This window comes from Chiloscyllium plagiosum, unplaced genomic scaffold (assembly GCF_037043375.1).
Source record: "Chiloscyllium plagiosum isolate Xiang-an unplaced genomic scaffold, Cpla_swu_hap1 HiC_scaffold_37, whole genome shotgun sequence".
Taxonomy (NCBI): Eukaryota; Metazoa; Chordata; class Chondrichthyes; order Orectolobiformes; family Hemiscylliidae; genus Chiloscyllium; species Chiloscyllium plagiosum.
Genome location: NW_028270175.1, coordinates 26,454,639 through 26,474,740, shown reverse-complemented (window position 1 = coordinate 26,474,740; position 20,102 = coordinate 26,454,639). Strand labels below are relative to the sequence as shown.

Here is a 20,102-nt window from a genome sequence, read left to right as displayed (position 1 = left end):
TGTGTGAAGATACAGACAGTTAAGGTCCCAAGAACAGACAATAACAGTTATTGTGCAGTGACTCCAGTAGTGACACAAGCAGTATGGTAACAGTAGTTAGCAGCACTAGTTAGTGCCCTGGCCTATGTTTTGGTCACACATACTCTTTTAAAATTGGTGATAATTGCAAGCAGAGTGGCACCTCACAAAAAATTTCATTAGAGTAAACTATCAAGAAACTCACCGAATGACCATTGGGACACACTCAATGTTGTCTATTTTTGAAGTGAACGGGGATGCCACTGAAGCCTCAGCTTCTGAGAGCGAGATTCCTGCATCTGCAGCTTTCAAAGCCCCACAATCATTGGCTCCATCTCCACACATTCCTACACTGTATCTGGAGAAACAGAATGAACATAAAATCAGGAATTTACGATGTTACAAAGAAATACACATAACTGTTTAAGAATCAAACCACAAAGTACAAGATGACATATCTAGAATTTTATAACCAGCCACTTGAACTTCAATCTCCATGAAACCACCTTACAATGTTAACAATCGGTGTAACATACATCATAGATTCTACTATGGGCCACTACAGTTATACAACACAAAATGAAGCAGTCAAGGAATCGGTTTGGAAATCCCACTGCAATAGTCATTCTCCCCAGAACATTTATTTCAAGATGAGAATACTTATTCATCCCACAGCTGCAAACTGTTTCAGAATGAAAAGTTCACAGGATGATCTTCTGGCATGAACAAAGAATACAGCACAGGAACAGGCCCTTCAGTCCTCCAAGCCTGCATCGACACAGTTTGCTCTTCCATACTAAAACTGTTTTCACTTACAGGATCTATATCCCTCTATTCCCTTCCTATTCATGTAGTTGTCCAAGTGTTTCTTGAATGCTGCTTCCACCATCTCCTCTGGCATTGGGTTCCAGGCACTAACCACCTTTAGGGTAAAAAAACTTGCCTCACACATCTCTTTTAAACTCCGCCTCCGCACCCCCACACCCTCCCACCATTCATCCCATTCACAATCTAATAAACTTCTATTAGATCACTCCTCAACCTCCTGCGTTCCAGTGAAAACAAACCCAGTCTAGCCAACCTTTTCTCACAGCTAAAATCCCCCATACCAGGGAACATTGTGGTAATCCTTTTCTGTACCCTCTCCAAAGCATCCACATCCTTCTAGCAGTGTGGTGACCAGAACTGTAAAACTGCAGGATGTCTTGTTTATCCTTATACGGCCCTTTCCATATAAAGTAAAAGATGCTTACGGCATGCTTACCATCTTATCTACCTGTGCTATCACCTTTAGTGATCTATGGATTTGCACACCCAGATTCCTCTGCATATCAACACTCCTAAGGTTTCTACCATTCACTGTATAATTTCCACCTGTACTTGACCTTCCAAAATGCATCACCTCACATTTGTCTGGGTTAACTACATCTAACATTTTTCAGCCTATGCCTCCAACTAGTCTGTATTCCACTGTATCCTCTAACAATCCTTCTCACTATCTGCAACTCCACCAATCTTTGTATCATCCACAAACTTACTAAATTAGACTAGTTACATTTTCCTCCAAATCATCTAGTCACAGATCTCCTTTGTGAAAAGCATCCTTCTACTGCTACCCTCTGTCTCCTGTGACTAAGCCAGTTCTGTATTCATCTTGCCAGCTCACTCTGACACCATGTGACTTCACCTTTTCTATCAGTCTGCCGAGGGACTTTGTCAAAGGCTTTACTCAAGTCCATATAGATAACATCAACCACTTTTCCCTTGTCAATCATAGTCGTCACCTCCTCAAAAAATTCAATCAAGTTAGTGAGGCACGACCTTCCCCACATAAACCACGCGGTTTATCACTAGTAAGTCCATTTGCTTCTAAATGCAAAAGATTGTCCCTGAGAATCTTTTCCAATAATTTCCTTACCACCAACATGAGATTCACAGGCCTCCGGGACCTCACCTGTGACCAAAGAGGATACAAAGATGTCTGCCAATGCCCCAGCAACTTGTACTCTTGTCACAAAGCTAGTCTCTGTTTTCTCTAGAAGCTGTTCCTTCGCTCAAGAAGACTCTGTCTTTGATTTTTTTTCCAGAGGGGCAGTAAACCAGGCCGGACTCCAATCAGTCTGGTTTGGTACAGAGATGATAAGGATTTTGAGTGGCCTTTTGTTTATAGGGCCACAGATAAGACTTCAAGCCAAAGTGGTCATGCCTTAGAAGTGACCTGTATAAAGAGAGGGGAGTGGTCAGCTCCCTAGCTGATCTGAGCTGAGCAGTTTTAGTTCAGTCTGAACTCAGAAGTTCAACAGGGAGCTTTGTGGAAATACTCTCTTTTCTGCCTTCAACTTCACCTGTAAGCATGTGTTCCATTTATACTGGTTTTTAAAGGGAGTTTGCTTATTGGGACTTGTGTGTATTCAGAACAGCATAATTAAGTCTAGCTGAATAGGAGTTCTTTATTATTATGTTCTTTGTGCTTCATTGTGTAATTTTGTGAATAATTTTTTTGTCTGTTCTAAAATCTAGTAGTCAACCTAGCTATCTTACTCCGGGTAATTTTTACCATACACTTAACAAAACAAATTGCAAAGTTAGGTCTAGGGCTGCCTGCTTAAGAATATTTTGAGTGGTTTGGCCTAATCCATAACACTCTTGCCTCCCTCAGTATTTTGGGATAGATTCCATCAGGAGTAGGGACTTATCCAACTCAACACTTTTTAAGATAACCAAGATTATAGCATCCCTGGTCATCTAAGGTTCATGTGACTTGCCATACCTATCCTTCATTCTCACAAGAGTGTGCTGCTTCTGAACTCTTATCAACTACTGGTTGAAATACTCCCACATGGCTGATGTGGATTTACCCTCAAACAGCCACCTCCAGTCAAAATTCTCCAGCTCCTGCCGAATATTGCTGTCGCCTTCCTCCAATTTAACACCTTCACCAGAGGATTGCTGTTATCCCTATCCAGGAGTACAGGTAATTCTCCCATAACACCTTAGGTGCTTTCCAATGAAACTTTGCTCAATAGAAAATCTCTTAATAGAATTCATGGGGCCTATGGGAAAAGTGGGGTTAGGGGAAGACCAGCAAACAAAATCATTCATGATTGTTCAAAAATCACCCAAAAGCCTAACACAAAGTATAGCACGGCCTGAAAGAAGGTTTAAATCATATTTATTAAGGAAACACAAGTAAATTTAACACATTACATTTAAAAAAATATTGTTAATACAAGGACAGAGGATCATCATCACTACCTTCAGGTGCAGTTGTAGTTGCTGAAATGGGTGGCTGTGGTTCATAATTTACAGTATTCTTTTGTTTAAAAACCTCTTCTGCTTAATTTAGATTCAAATCACAGTATTTGAAAATTGGGAGTTACTTAATTTACATCAGTAACTAGCCATTACCTTTTGGTGACTTTGAATGACTCATCAAAAATTGAGCTCACAGAATAGCAACACTCATGGCTCCATCCCTGATTTGCGCTATGGCAAGTATGTACACAACTGGAGTCAATCTCAGGTAAGAAGAGGCAAAATTAGCTACAGCCCCTGGCTCTTTTCCTTACTGGAAAGTGAATTTGTATGGAGATGACATTGTTTGCATAATAACTGTTAAAAAAACTGGCACACAAACACAGGAGATATTCAGCAGGATGCCAGTGGAACTGTACCCCAGGAATCATAACATTTAGAAAGGAGGGATAAAATGTGCTACAAAAGGTATTTTTCCAGGTCCCTGCATTATCTTAGTAAAAAGATCAGTTAGGTGTTCTGGTTCTTGGAATTTACCATAAATCCTTTAATCAGCTACTAATAGGCAGGAAGACAGTGCACTTGGCATGACCCTCAACTTTAAAACATCTCAAACCACAGCAGTTCAGAATATTAAGTACAGAGTATACACATTACAGTACGCGCTCACCACAAGCACTGCAGTAACCAATACATCTCTTCTACATTTATTATAACCATTCAATTGTTAACTTACTCCAACTTCTGTAAACTCTCCACTAGCTGTGTCTTCTGATTAGGGGCCATTCGAGCATAAACAGTCCCTCGAATGAGGATCTGGGAACAAGCATTACGAAACAAGACAGACAAAGTTCCAACATTAACCCATTATTAAATAGACGTTTGGCTTATATTCCAGCTTGTGCTCTAAATACTGGTTTTAAACAGACTGAGCCTTATTATTAAATATATTGCATTGGATTCAACACAGAACTGTTACTAGTTCCCATCAGATGTATATTCCTCAGCTTCGCACAGACTGTAATAATGAAAGGTACTTTGACAAACTGACAAGTGTCAGAAATATTGCACGTTCCCATTTAAACAGCATTGTCCCCTATTTAAACCAGTTGTATTTTATTTTAAATAACATGACTGCGCCTTGATAAATTTAATTTGTTAAGAACATTTACAAAAACACAATGTATGCACATATGCACGGAAAAGAGCAAGCAGGCTAGAGAGAGGCCACAGATTCAATACTGAAGCAGCCTCATTTTCTAAAGTTAACACTAAGATTCAGAAACTGAAATCCTGTAGTCAGAATTTAATTTAAACTCATTATTACCAAGATCTGTGTCAACCCTTCCCAATAATAGTGTTCTCCTCAGTATTACAAGACTCAGAGCATTTCCTGTTATCATTATTACAACTTAACCTTAGAGCCAGAATAAATAACATGCAATTCTCCTCCCGATTTGCAGTAAATAGATAGTGAAAATCAGGCTCAAATTCTAACCTTTTGTAGCAGATTTGGAAAATAGTCATAAACTACTGCAAAAGACTTTCCATTTAGTGCAAAATGATAGCAATACTGCTCCAAAGAGTGGTTCCCAGGCTGTTCCTGTTAGAACAAAACAAAGATTACTGAAAACACCCCACCAGTATAGGGAAAGTCAGACCAGAACAGAGGCCATGTACAAATACATGGCAGACATATGGAAAGCCAACCACACCATCTCCACCTGCTTCCTTACCCAGTCAAATTTCAGTATGTTCTTAAATATATGAGGGCATTAGCCACAATAAGGCCAAAAGACAGCAAATGCTGAAAAATCTGAAGTGTAACATGAAAATGCTGAAAATATTCATTGGTCTGGTAGAATGTGTGGAGAGAAACAGATTTCAACATTTCAAATTGGTGACCTGTAGGCAGACCAGCGGCACCACTTCTAATATCTCTGCTCTCACCATAATACTGCCTTTAAGTTGTCAATATACTGTACTGAATGTTCTTCCTCCTCAGTGCCTCTTGCACCGAGAGTCAACACTGGGATTTCTACTTTTTTTAAATCAGTACCTCAAAAAAATGTGGTAAACCTCATTTTCCATAGGAAGTCATTCAGAGAAGATTCTCCAGGCTGAAGACACTGTCTTATGACATAGTTGAGCATGTTAGGCTTTACCTTTTGAAGTTTAAAAGTTTGACAAATGATCTTATTAAAACATAAAAGATTTCAGAGAGCTCAGCAGAAAGGTGCTGGGAAGATGTTTCCCTTTGTGGGGAAATCTAGATCCAGGGGCAAGTTTCAAGTGAGTGATGTTCCATACGACAGAGGTGAGAAGGTATATTTTCTTCTCAGAAGTTCATTGGTCTTTGGAATTCTTCTTTGTGAAAGCATTGGTAAGTGAGTTTTTAAATATTTTCAGGGTCTATTTTCACATGATTTTTGAATTGCTAGGCAGTGAACAGCTAAGACAGTGGAATTTAATGCCATAGTCAGATCAACCAGTATCTTGTTGAATGGTGGAGCAGGCTCAAAATGGCCAAATGACCTATTCCTGCTTTAATTTCTTATGATTCATAGTTGACTATCATTGTTATCCACATAACACTCTTAAAGCTAATGCCATTTTATCAATCTAACTGGTCTTCTCTCAAGTTTTTCAGCTTGTTTGTTCTTAAATACATATGAAAGGACTGACTCATTTCAACAAGCAATGCTTTAGACAAAGTTCACAGTGACCTCTCATTAGCACTGCCATTATCGATCTATAGGAGAAAGTGAGGTCTGCAGATGCTGGAGATCAGAGCTGGAAATGTGTTGCTGGAAAAGCGCAGCAGGTCAGGCAGCATCCAGGGAACAGGACAATCGACGTTTCGGGCATAAGCCCTTCTTCAGGAATGGGGAAAGTTTGTCCAGCAGGCTAAGATAAAAGGTAGGGAGGAGGGACTTGGGAGAGGGGCGTCGGAAATGTGATAGGTGGAAAGAGGTCAAGGTGAGGGTGATAGGTCAGACTGGGGTGGGGGCGGAGAGGTCGGGAAGAAGATCTCAGGTTAGGAAGGCGGTGCTGAATTTGATGGATTTGACTGAGACAGGGTGGGGGGAGGGGAAATGAGGAAACTGGTGAAATCCGAGTTCATCCCTTGTGGTTGGAGGGTTCCTAGCCGGAAGATGAGGCGTTCTTCCTCCAACCGTCGTTTTGTTGTGGTCTGACGATGGAGGAGTCCAAAGACCTGCATATCCTTGGTGGAGTGGGAGGGGGAATTGAAATGTTGAGCTACAGGGTGGTTGGGTTGGTTGGTCCGGGTGTCCCAGAGGTGTTCTCTGAAACGCTCCACAAGTAGCCGGCCCGTCTCCCCAATATAGAGGAGGCCACATCGGGTGCAGAGGATGCAATAGATGATATGTGTGGAGGTGCAGGTGAATCTGTGGTGGATATGGAAGTTTCCTTTGGGGCCTTGGAGGGAGGTGAGGGGGGAGGTGTGAGCGCAAGTCTTGCACCTCCTGCGGTTGCAGGGGAAGGTGCCGGGAGTGGAGGTTGGGTTGGTGGGGGGTGTGGATCTGACGAGGGAGTCACGGAGGGAGTGGTCTTTACGGAATGCTGATAGGGGAGGGGAGGGAAATATATCCTTGGTGGTGGGGTCCATTTGGAGGTAGCGGAAATGACGGCGGATGATGCGCTGTACATGGAGATTGGTGGGGTGGTAGGTGAGGACCAGTGGGGTTCTGTCCTGGTGGCGGTTGGAGGGGCGGGGTTCAAGGGCGGAGGAGCGGGAAGTGGAAGAGATGCGGTGGAGGGCATCGACGACCACGTCGGGGGGGGGAAATTGCGGTCCTTGAAGAAGGAGGCCATCTGGGTTGTGCGTTTTTGGAACTGGTCCTCCTGGGAGCAGATGCGGCGGAGTCGAAGGAATTGGGAGAATGGGATGGCGTTTTTACAGGGGCAGGATGGGAGGAGGTGTAGTCCAGGTAGCTGTGGGAGTCGGTCGGTTTGTAGTAGATGTCAGTGTTGATTCGGTCGCCTGAGATGGAAATAGAAAGGTCGAGGAAGGGGAGGGAGGAATCTGAGACTGTCCAGGTGAATTTGAGGTCGGGGTGGAAGGTGTTGGTGAAGTGGATGAACTGTTCAACTTCCTCGTGGGAGCACGAGGCGGCGCCGATACAGTCATCAATGTAGCGGAGGAAAAGGTGGGGGGTGGGGCCAGTGTAGTTGCGGAAGATGGATTGTTCCACATATCCTACGAAGAGGCAGGCAGAGCTGGGGCCCATGCGGGTGCCCATGGCTACTCCTTTCGTTTGGAGGAAGTGGGAGGATTGGAAGGAGAAGTTGTTCAGGGTGAGGACCAGTTCAGTCAGTCGAAGGAGGGTGTCAGTGGAAGGGTACTGGTCGGTACGGCGGGAAAGAAAGAAGCGGAGGGCTTTGAGTCCTTTGTGATGGGGGATGGAGGTGTACAGGGACTGGATGTCCATGGTGAAAATAAGGCGTTGGGGACCGGGGAAGCGAAAATCATGGAGCAGGTGGAGGGCATGGGTGGTGTCCCGAACGTAGGTGGGGAGTTCTTGGACTAAGGGGGACAGGACCGTGTCGAGGTATGCAGAGATGAGTTCGATCTATAACACTGTTAATAATTTGCACAATTTTATAACCCAGAGGATAGTGTTTCCTGAAATTCTACCTGAATACCTACATCCCCTCCATTCTGCTGGCCTGGTGCTGGTTCTGACAGCAGGAATTTCACACAAGCAGGTTTATCACGAATGGGCGGGGAGGCATTGGCAAAAATGACTCTATCGGTCAAACCCACCATCCCACAATTCCTGGCAACATTGAGAGCTGTTAACATGTTGTCTCCTGGAAGAAAAAAAGATTCAACAAAATTACTGATAGCAAGGACCCCAGGTAAACAATTAGATCCAGAGCACTCAAACGGTTAAAATATTGGTCCTATAAAGGCAAGATGTTGATCTGTACTAGTTAGCCAAAGCAAATGAATACCCAGATCTGAAATGATGCATAATAGGGTGAAGAAGTTGGATGATGTTTTTCTTCAACAAATTGAGCTTAGGGATGTGTAAAGAATATACTTTTTGTTGTAATTTGAGTTTTAACTTGGCAGAAATAAAACTGGGATTTTGGAAGGAAAAACTGCCAACTCGGTTGAGCACTTAACAGAAGGACTGTAAAGTTGAACACTTTTTCTTATTTTTCTGCCACTATATTCTATGTTTTGGTTTATTTTTCTATGCTTTAAGATGGCTAGTGGTGATACTATACAGCACTACTTGCTGTATTTTGTAAAAAAAAATACACGTGACAGTAAATAAATTTGCTTCGGTGACAGTCTGGTGGTTGGAGCTATGTTGGTTTATAATGTAGGTATGTAGATGTAGATTACAAAGAGATATTCTCAGTCAACTGCCAATATCAGTTCTGCAAAGGCAAAAATTGAACAACTTGATTCTGAAAGATTCTGTGGTTATTTTTAAAGCTATTTTGCTTTGTCACAATCTGTGCTATTTTTGCCCATGTTGGAATTGAAGGGTGGGTTAGAGTTGATGGTCAGAACCCCTTACCCCTCCCCCACTGAGTTGAACTGTGTAAAACTAGGCGGCATGTATTTAAGGTGGGTGGCTGAGTGTGTGAGTGAGAAAATTCAAAAGGAGATGTGAGGGACAATTGTTTTTCAGTGTGGTAGGAGTGTGGAATATGCTGCCAGGGGTGGTGGTGGAGGCATACAGTAGGAGATTTAGGATTTCTAGACAAGCACATGAATATGCAACGATTGGAGGGATATGGACCAAGAACAGCCAGAAGAGATTTGTTTAATTTGGCATCATGTTAGGCCAAGTGGCCCATTCCTATGCTGTATAGTTCTATATTCTATGTGGAGTCTCTCTCTGTGCCACAGAGGAAATGGTGAACTAACACTTCCATGAACCTATAGGTTTCACATCAAACCAAAATAATACTGCCCATATTGAAATAGCTCCCATCTCATCCAACAGCATTGTTGTGTCTGTTATGCAGGTAAATGTGGCATTAAATTATTCTATAACATTAACATTACCATTAGAGGCAAGATAAATGTCCAGCCAATCAATTTCAGTGACTTTGGAAGGGTATTTAATAACTGGGACTACCTACATTATAAACCAACATAGCTCCAACCACCAGACTGTCACCGAAGCAAATTTATTTACTGTCACGTGTATTTTTTTTTACAAAATACAGCAAGTAGTGCTGTATAGTATCACCACTAGCCATCTTAAAGCATAGAAAAATAAACCAAAACATAGAATATAGTGGCAGAAAAATAAGAAAAAGTGTTCAACTTTACAGTCCTTCTGTTAAGTGCTCAGCCATGGGCCTGGTGACCAGGCATGAGTCCCCGCTGTCGCCACTGGATTGAAGTTGTCACTTTTCAACACCATCTTGCTTCCATCAACGCCCTCACCACTACGAGCCCTTGCTGGATGTCGCCAATGCAGACATCATTGACGCTGCTAGGTACTGCACCAGCCTAAACTCAACTCTACCACAATGAGTCTCTTCAGGCCCATCTCATCGATGCAGCTGCTGCTTATGCGGTCAGGTTTCATACTGGGCCCAAACTCGCCTCCGCCTCCATGAAGCCGTGCTGGACACAGATGTCATTGCAAACCCAAACTCACTTCTGCTGCAGCAACCATGAGACGGCTTATTGATGGAGACGCCACCAGGAACTCAAACATGCATAACTGAGCTTTTCAATGAAACAACTCACATCCTCAAACCAAACCTGAAAAGGTGAGCAGCAAGAGCCAATCACACCAAAGTTTGTGAAACTGGGACCAGTTGAGGAAAAGGCCGGTTGGTTGCAGTGCTGAAAAAAAGATGTGCAACAGAAGACTCTTGCTTCAATGTACTGACTCCAGCAGGGGCTGGTAATATCACTGAGTCATGACGTAATTTAAGTTTTCATTTTTAAAAATCTGAAATTCAAAGCCAGTCCCAATAATAGTGACCATGAAACTACCATCAATTGTTGTAAAAACTCATCTCAATCACTCATATCCTTTAGAGAAGGTAATCTTACAGCCTTACTTGGTTTAGCCTATATGTGACTCCAGATTTGCAGCTAAGTATTGGACTTTTAAACACATTAGGGCGATTAGAAATAGATAACCAATGTCTGCATTTGTCAGAGACTCCCATACTCCATGAGAATAAAAAGTAAGTTGCAGAGTTGAGGATTCCCTTGCACAAAACAGTACTTGATAACTGTAACCTGGAAGTTGATTCAAAGATAGGATTTGAAGTTTACTCTTACAAGACACGAAGTTTCCAAGATCATGATTTAGTCTGGATTCATTTGGATGCTGTCTTCCAGTAGCAATAGTTTTTTTAAAAAATCAGAGTTAACGGCTTTTCTGGACTAGCAAGGACGTTGGCAGGGCAGGAGGGATGCAATAACAAAAACTCTATCATTCTGATCACTTTCCAAGGGCTTTTGCAGAGATGGTGATGTCAACTGAGTACAAGTGATGGCCTCTACGATGAAATATCTGAATTACACCATTCAGACCGTTAGACACACAACTGCTACCCGGGTGAGATACCAAAGAACTGTTGCCACTTGTGGAACAATAATCCAATAAGAAATCAACATCTCTGGATATGGTAGAAAATCAAGAGGATGTGCAGCAAAAGACTGAAAATCAGAGGTAAAATAGAAACAAAATGCAAACCCTGATGACTGCACAGGGAAGTATTAACAACAGGAACCAATAGAAGGCAGTCTATGATCAATCAATATAAATATCAGCAAAAGGTTTCCTTTCCTGTGCCCTGAAATGTTTGTGCAACTTCATTACAGCAATATCATCCCACATGACCCCCAAGTCCCCTACCTGTCACCATTACAGTACGAAAATTAGCTCGATTCAAGCATTTAATGATGGGTTTCGTTTCTGGCTTCAAGATATTTCGCATTATGAGGAATCCTAGGAATGTCATTTCACTGTCCACAAAATTCCTGGTAAAGAAAACACAATAATTATTGAAAACTGCAATTCAGCCAGACACCGCAGCTTACTGTGCAACAGTGTGGAATCTATCGTTTTAGAGGTTACACCCTAGTTTCAACTTACTGAAATGCTGAAATTAGAGAGGGCAGAGCAGTGAAGGTTTTGCATAAATGTTGTATTGTTAGAAACTAAGAATTGCCAAGACTCATGTTACAGGACAGCAAGAGAGTAGTGATTATTTGAGGCCACATGTGTGACATGGGAGGAAAAAACAAATTTAAAATAAGAGAGCTCAAGAGGTCCTATGAAAGAAAGAGTAGGAGACAGTGTCCTTAGTTTTCTCAGTTTTAATACAGGTGGAATGAGAGAATTAAGAGTTTGGTAAACTGAGTCTTTAATTTTAAGGAGCGACAAGGGCTGAGGAGTGGCAGATGGGAGTTTAATTTAAATGTGAGGCGCTACATTTTGGAAAGGCAAATCAGGGCATGACTTGTACACTTAATGGTAAGTTCCTGGGGAATATTGCTGAACAAAAAGAATGTGGAGTGCAGATTCATAGTTCCTTGAAAGTGGAGTCTCCGGTAGACAGGATAGTGAAGGCGGCTCTGGATTAGTGGTGCTGGAAGAGCACAGCAGTTCAGGCAGCATTCAAGGAGCAGCGAAATTGACGTTTCAGGCAAAAGCCCTTCATCAGGAATAAAGGCAGAAAGCCTGAAGCATGTAGAGATAAGCTAGAGGAGGGTGGGGGTGGAGAGAAAGTAGCATAGAGTACAATACGTGAGTGGGGGAGGGGATGAAGGTGATAGGTCAGGGAGGAGAGGGTGGAGTGAATAGGTGGAAAAGGAGATAGGCAGGTAGGACAAGTCCAGACAAGTTATGGGGACAGTGCTGAGCTGGAAGTTTGGAACTAGGGTGAGGTGGGGGAAGGGGAAATGAGGAAACTGTTGAAGTCCACATTGATGCCCTGGGGTTGAAGTGTTCCGAGGCAGAAGATGAGGCGTTCTTCCTCCAGGCGTCTGGTGGTGAGGGAGCGGCAGTGAAGGAGGCCCAGGACCTCCATGTCCTTGGCAGAGTGAGAGGGGGAGTTGAAATGCTGGGCCACGGGGCGGTGTGGTTGATTGGTGCAGGTGTCCCAGAGATGTTCCCTAAAGCGCTCTGCAAGGAGGCGCCCAGTCTCTCCAATGTAGAGGAGACCGCATCGGGGCCTTGGATAGAGGTGAGTGAGGTGGTGTGGGCGGAGGTTTTACAGTTCCTGTGGTGGCAGGGGAAGGTGCCAGGATGGGAGGTTGGGTTGTAGGGGGACATGGACCTGACCAAGTAGTCACAGAGAGAACGGTCTATGCGGAAGGCAGAAAGGGGTGGGGAGGGAAATATATCCCTGGTGGCGGGATCTTTTTGGAGGTGGCGGAAATGTCGGCGGATGATTTGGTTTATGCGAAGGTTGGTAGGGTGGAAGGTGAGCACCAGGGGTGTTCTGTCCTTGTTACGGTTGGAGGGGTGGGGTCTAAGGGCGGAGGTGCGGGATGTGGTCAAGATGCGTTGGAGGGCATCTTTAACCATGTGGGAAGGGAAATTGTGGTCTCTAAAGAAGGAGGCTACCTGGTGTGTTCTGTGGTGAAACTGGTCCTCCTGGTAGCAGATACGGCGGAGGCGGAGGAATTGGGAATATGGGATGGCATTTTTTCAAGAGGTAGAGTGGGAAGAGGTCGTTTAGTATGCTTGCCTTTATTGGTCAGCGCACTGAATCTAGGACCAAAAGAGAAAATGCTGGAAAATCTCAGCAGGTCTGGCAGCATCTGTAAGGAGAGAAAAGAGCTGGCGTTTCGAGTCTAACTGACCCTTTGTCAAAGCTAAAAAAAGGGAGAAATAGGGAGGTATTTATGCTAGGCTGAGAAAAGGTGAGTCATGGTTCCAGAAGCAAAGGTAGCAATAAAGAGGTGATAATGACAGTGCACAGAGAGATTATAGGGAGATTAGGAGCTGTGAATGACCAAGGCTGAAGCTAGTGCTATGTGACAAAATATGGGGGGGGGGGGGGGGGGGGGGGGGGGGGAGAAAAGAATGGGTGAAGCAGAGGCAAAATGGAAAACAGGGGAGAAGGGTAGCAAGGGGGGAAAGAGGAGAGGAAAAAGGTGATGAGAGACTGGGGAAGTGAGAGAAAGAGAGACAAATCAAGAACCAAGAGGTACAGGACAGTGAAAAAAATTTTTTTTAAAAGTGGTAAATAAAATAAATGAAATAAAATTATGGAGGGTCAGTTAGACTCGAAACGTCAGCTCTTTTCTCTCCTTACAGATGCTGCCAGACCTGCTGAGATTTTGCAGCATTTTCTCTTTCGGTTTCACATTCCAGCATTCGGAGTAATTTGCTTTTATCTACTGAATCTAGAAGTTGGGAGGTATGTAACGGCTGTACAGGACATTCATTAGGCACATTTGGAATACTGCGTGCAATTCTGGTCTCCCTGCTATTGAAACGATGTAGTGAAACTTGAAAAGGTTCAGAAAAGATGGATGTTGCCAGGGCTGGAGGTTTGAGCTATGGGGAGAGGCTGAATAGGCTGGGGCTGTTTTTGTTGGAATGCTGGAGGCTGAGGGGGGTGTGCTTATAGAGGCTTATAAAATAATGAGGGGTATGGATAGGGTAAATAGAGAACGCCTTTTCCCTGGGGTTGGGGAGTCCAAGATCAGAGGGCATAGGTTTAAGGTGAGAGGGCAAATATTTAAAAGGGACCTAAGAGATAACTTTTTCATGCAGAGAGCGATGTGTGTATGAAATGAGCTGCCAGAGGAAGTGGTGATACCTAGTACTGTGACAACATTTAAAAAGACATCTGAATAGGGAAGGGTTCAGAGGGACATGGGCCAAATGCTGGCAAATGGGACTAGATTAATTTAAGATATTTGGTTGGCATGGACAAGTTGCTGTAAACCTCTATGACTCTAAGACAGGAAAACACAGAATAGTGATGACTATAACAGTAGTTACGCACCTTTCTAGCTTATGTACTGCCTCAAAAGTAATGTCTTGACTTAGTATTTTGTACGCAAGCGCCAAAACTCTGTACCCGTCTCTGGCGTAGTACCTTAACATTTCTGAGAAGTCAGCAGGAACTGTAAGTAAAAACAAACAAGTATATAATTAGAAATGGATGGCCTACATTTGCACCTACGTCATATGGACTTACAGGTTGCAAATATCAGCATCTCCACAGAAGTCTGCTTCTCATTCCAAGTAAAGCATAGAATCCCAATGACCAAACTCCTGCTCATTCACTGACATTTATCACAAACCCATTTTGTTAATTTGTTTTTCCACCCAGTTGATGTTGGGCAGCTGGAACTTACTGCCTGAAGGGTGATAGGGCCAGAAACTCTCATCACATTTAATACACTTGGATATGAACTTGAAGTGCTTTAACCTACAAAGCTACAGATCAAGAGCTGGAAGATGGGATAATATTGGATAGTTCTTTTTAGCTGGCACAGAAACAACAGGCCTGGTGTCCTTTTTCATAATACACCTATGTTTGCACTATTAACTACCAAAGATACTATTATGATGCTTCTCCTTGTCCATTGTTTCTTCAAGTTTCTCCATCACGTTACATACCAGAGCTACATACCATGTTCTGTCCTGTCTATATATTTTCCTTACTTCTGCTCTCATTTCGCCTACAACTAGTGTGATAAGGTCTCCTTTGGCTTCAGCGTGATCAGCCTGAACTGATCACCTGCCACTTCTGCTATCTCAAATATGTTCTCTTCTCTCTTCACTTCACTTTTTGATGTGACCATTTCCCCTCGCACATGCAGGTTCACTCTTATGCCACTCTTGCCAGCTGCCTCTCCAGCAAATTCCCGCCTCAGGCGACTGACTGTGTGGAGTTTGCACGTTCTCCCCGTGTCTGCGTGGGTTTCCTCCGGGTGCTCCGGTTTCCTCCCACAGTCCAAAAAGATGTGCAGGGTCAGGTGAATTGGCCATGCTAAATTGCCCGTAGTGTTAGGTAAGGGGTAAATGTAGGGGTATGGGTGGGTTTCGCTTCGGCGGGTCGGTGTGGACTTGTTGGGCCGAAGGGCCTGTTTCTACACTGTAATGTAATCTAATCAAATGCAGAAGATACAACTTGCATTCTGCCCCATCATTGCCCAGGGCCACCAAACATTCCCTTTGAATGAGAAAACTAAATTTACTTGCATTTCTAAAATCTAATATTATTTTATCTGCTATTTCCTACACATTTAAGAGACCAAATATGAGTCATTTTGCCAAACCACACTTCAATTCTCAATCCCACTTATGCTGTGGCCTATCCAATGCTGGCTGTCAACATTATTTGAATGGAGCAAGAAATACCTTTCCAATGGGCAATTTATGGTCTCTCTGCATTCAAGAATTCCGACCTCAGTGACAACTGTGTTTTGTGTTAACAGGGAATGCACGTAATGTTAATCACAGCTTTGCTAGGAGCACGTTGTTGCTTGCAGAGCCTTCTCATTGGCTCACCAAGCTGACAGTGTAGAGTTGGTATGCATTCTTGGGGTTAACTCTTTTAAACAATTAAGCTATTGAGACACTTAAGCTGATTTCAGCTTCCCTTTCTACCTGCCTTCCACCAACTCATTCTTAACACCTCAGCTACTCACATAAACTGTCTTGCAAAAGTCTCCAATATCTCTCATTGCAGCTACTTATTCTCATTCCAGCCATCAGCCAGGTTTTGCCTTAAGGACTTTACATTCTGCTTCTTCACTGACGTCTGTGTATAGGTTCAAGCTTTATTTAATACTATTCCAGTCCCAGATCTAACAAAGGATTGACACAAATAGCATTTGGGTAGCATTTCTGTCTCTGATCCAGAAGTACAGGATGAGATGGCCAATGAAAACACTTTCACAACCCTGCCAAACAGTTTGGGTGGCTTCCAACGCATTTTCAACAATTCACAATTCCCATTATCACCTATTTAGCATTTACTACTTCCATTAGCAATCCCTTTGTTTATTTCCCTTTGTTCCCCTCTCTCTGGACACCATTTCCATCTATCCATCTCATTCCTCCAGACCGTCCCCTCCCCCACCCTTCATCATCAGCATAAATACCACCTTTTCAATTCAGTCAGAGGGGCACTAAACTTGAAACATTCATTTTCTTTGCTCCAAAGTGCTGCCAAACCAGCTGACTTTCTCGAGCAACAAAAACAGAAGTTGCCTGAAAAGCTCAGCAGGTCTGGCAGCATCTGTAAAGAAAATCAGAGTTAACATCTTGGGTCTGTTGACCCTTCCCAAAATTGATGGTAGCTAGATAAATGTTAGTTTATATGCTGAAGATAGGGTGTGTGGAGGAAGTATGGAATAAACAATAAGTGGGGATAGAGCCTAATGAGGGACAGAATAGTTGGAGAGACAAATGAGTGATAACGATCTGGCTCGGAGGGTGAATAGCTGTTAATGAGGACTGTTAGTGACTAACAATAGGTAGTGTGTAATGTGATAACAAGGCCTGGCGTGTAGGGTAGGCAGCTAGGACGTGGGAGAAGCTCTAAAGTTATTGAATGCGATATTGAATCCAGAGGGCTGCAAGGACCCAGAGTGGAAACGGAGGTGTTGTTCTTCCAGTTTGCACTGAGCTTTGCTGGAACACTGCAGCAAGCCTGAGACAGATGTTGGTCAGGGAACAGGGTGGTGTGTTAAAATGGCAGGCAACTGGAAGCTCAGGAATTTTTTTTGCAGGCAGGATGTAGATGTTCTGTGAAGCAGTCATCCAGACTACTCAAACAAAATCAAAGTGCTAGAGTATCAACCTGAATGTCCTTCAATGACAAGTGGTTACACTGAGAGATTCATGGTTAGCCATGTAATGGTGAGAACATTGGATCCCTTACCATTAGTAATTACTCTCACTCTGGACTACAACATGCATCCAGTCACAGCACTCATCTCAGAGGTTCAGTTGGATGGACAGCTAGAGTGGATTAGGTTAGTGCAAACAGCAAGGATATGACTACCATTTGAGCGAGAGTTTATTCAGAACCTGATCCCCAGCCCTACTAGTGGTGCAGGTTGTGGGGTGAGAGTCAGACCTGTCTTCAGGCAGAGAACTCAGCGAAAAATCATTGTTAATTTTGTAACACCATAATGTCTTACCTTAGTAACTAACCTGGAAACCTTAGCACTTGTTCATAAGTGGAAGAATTCTTGCCAAAATACACTCTTAAACGTTTGATGGGCCCTGATTTTAAGTGTCAGATCATATTAATTATTTGAAAAAAATTGTGGTGTATTTATTTTAATAATCTGGCTAATTAGGAATAATAAATTCATAGCCTGTACCACGTTTAAGACTGGAAGAGTTCTTCGCTGTCTGAAAGATTAGGGCTTCCTCATTGAGTTCGATGGGATGACTTCCACCATTTTGTTCTTTACACTCACCCATTTGAGGTACTTGTACAATTTATCCAGCCAACCAAATAGCTTATTTTCCCTATTCATCTTGTGAGGGTCTTTACATACACAGACCACAATGAAGTAGGTTTCTTCACCACCAAATTGTGTCCCTTCTGCCACTTTCCACACTGTAAGATCATACTGTCCCTCCATCCCTAAAACATGGAAGATCATGAAAACCAAAGTATCTAACAATTCTGAAAAATCACTTGAACATCTAAACTTTGACTACAACTGTGGAGTTTGCACATTCTCCCCGTGTCTGCGTGGGTTTCCTCCGGGTGCTCCAGTTTCCTCCCGCAGTCCAAAAATGTGCAGGTCAGGTGAATTGACCATGCTAAATTGCCCATAGTGTTAGGTGCAGGGGTAAATGTAGGGGAATGGGTCTGGGTGGGTTGCGCTTCGGCGAGTCGGTGTGGACTTGTTGGGCCGAAGGGCCTGTTTCCACACTGTAAGTAATCTAATCTAATCTAATCTAAACCTAAGTTGTTGAATAGTAAATCAAAGCTTAAAATGCTAAACATAATAGATTCCAAACATTATTAAATTACTTTATACTCTTGGGATATACAATATTGATCCCGAGTTGAGAGTTTTAGTCAGTTACCGGTTTCCTTTATACAAAGACTCGCAATCATCTCAGGTGCTCCCTTCAAATATGCTTCTATTGGCAAATTTCCTGGTTTCTTTACGATCACACTCATTCTTTGAAGCGATGAAGCAAAGGGAAAACGACGAAGAATCCCCAAGCTCATCTCTTGTTTCTGCTGGAATGGAGAAAACACAAATATGCAGCAAGTTTGTAGATTGGATCTTCATACTTTTCAGGAGTTTTGCCTTCATTCTGTCTCATTATATTCAGGAAAACAGGACAACCTATTGGTTGACTATCCCACAGCACACTGTCACTTTGAAGCAGCTAACTTACATATGAAACAAAGCTAAAACAATACTGTCAAGTTTGTGTAGATGGAATATAAATGTGGGGGGTTTGTGACTTGAGATTGGAACATTGCTGTCATAGCAGCTATTAAGTTATTAAGCAATACTTACACTGCCATAAGACTGTTCTTCCAACCCCGGAGGCTTTACAATGGCAACAACTTTCATTCCAAATTTTGAAACAATATCTGACTTTGTAATTTCATCTGACAGAATCTGAAAGAATAGACTTTCAATGTAAAGGGATGTCATTTAGAGAATAACTCAATATAGAGAACACATCTTACGTATACTGTCAGCCAAACAACAGCGAGAAAAACTGCACCAAAATGAACAGAAGACATGAACAACTCTGGGTCCAACTCAAAGCTATGACAGTTTTCCTAGTTATATTCTTGTGTTGATACTCCAGGAATCATGCCATAGTGGAACAGGACATGGGCTTTGTCACATGTCAATATCCATTAAGTAGGCATCAGGGTTTATCAATATTGTGGATTGTGGGAAGCTGGGGTGGTGATTGACTGTTTGGATGCAGTGTAACTATCAGAGTGTAACTGAATACCTTTTACCAGGTGACTTCAACTTTGCCATCCTCGAGTGACTGCACAGCACAAAGTGACCTTGGCAAAGAATGAGTGGGGAAAGATGAAAAGGACAAAAAAAAGTTTGAAATGATTAACTTTATTTTGCAGTCTGCTCTTTTGTTCTGTTAGTTCAGATTAGACTAAGAATCAGAAATAAAAAATGCCATCCTGCTTCAGATTTTTCTTTAAGCCACTGTTATAATTGCCTGACTTTGTTTTAATTAATGTAAAAAATTTCATGACGTTATTCAAATAAAACAAAAGGCAACTCACTCGGTGGTGCTACCCAATATTACCCTTCAATTACCAATTTTAAAAAAACTGATCGCTTGCTCATTCATCTTTCTGCTGCCATTTCTGAGACATCACTGGTACAAAAAAGTAGCAGCTATGTTCCACATAACATTAACTGTACCACAATGCATAGTTTGCTGTGTAAATATTTCCATTTGAGAAAATGTTGTGCAATTCCAAACATAATTAGCTCAAACATTTGGGAAACTAAATTTTAACTTTAGGTAACAACCTTGCTTATCATGGTTCTTGTAAGGGAAGTTGTATTTTATTAAATAACAGAAAGGATGTACCAACTAATTGAAAACTTCTCCTCCCATTAGAACATAGCACATTTGAAAATCTGGTCTCCCAATCAACCTACCCAACCAGTTGATTCAATCATCTTGAGGTCAAGTGGGTCACCAATTGGCTGATTGTTCAAAAGGGTGACACTATGACAGGTGGCTAGAGCATGGAGCATTGGACCGCTAAAATGCCGGATGTTATGAATAATTGGCTCAAAGGTCTTGTTCACCACAGGTACAACTCCCCAAACATCCAGGCCGCCTTCTGTAAGTGTTCCGGTC

General features: G+C 42.6%; 1 protein-coding gene across 6 annotated transcripts in view; it reads right to left on the bottom strand.

Annotated features, from left to right (window-relative positions):
• Positions 1 to 20,102, bottom strand: part of atp13a2 (ATPase cation transporting 13A2) — a 109,817-nt gene that overhangs the window by 14,778 nt on the left and 74,937 nt on the right. For 5 of the 6 annotated variants that reach the window (XM_087980515.1, XM_043675701.2, XM_043675703.2 and 2 more), the window contains exons 16-24: positions 19,898 to 20,101; positions 18,764 to 18,868; positions 18,318 to 18,477; positions 14,257 to 14,377; positions 11,148 to 11,272; positions 7,934 to 8,109; positions 4,772 to 4,876; positions 4,010 to 4,089; positions 224 to 376 (exon numbers count right to left, since the gene is read on the bottom strand). In XM_087980515.1, the coding sequence (XP_087836641.1) occupies positions 224 to 376; positions 4,010 to 4,089; positions 4,772 to 4,876; positions 7,934 to 8,109; positions 11,148 to 11,272; positions 14,257 to 14,377; positions 18,318 to 18,477; positions 18,764 to 18,868; positions 19,898 to 20,101 (1,229 nt within the window). The remainder of the gene's footprint in view (positions 1 to 223; positions 377 to 4,009; positions 4,090 to 4,771; positions 4,877 to 7,933; positions 8,110 to 11,147; positions 11,273 to 14,256; positions 14,378 to 18,317; positions 18,478 to 18,763; positions 18,869 to 19,897; position 20,102) is intronic. The other variant, XM_087980516.1, reaches the window with a different exon arrangement.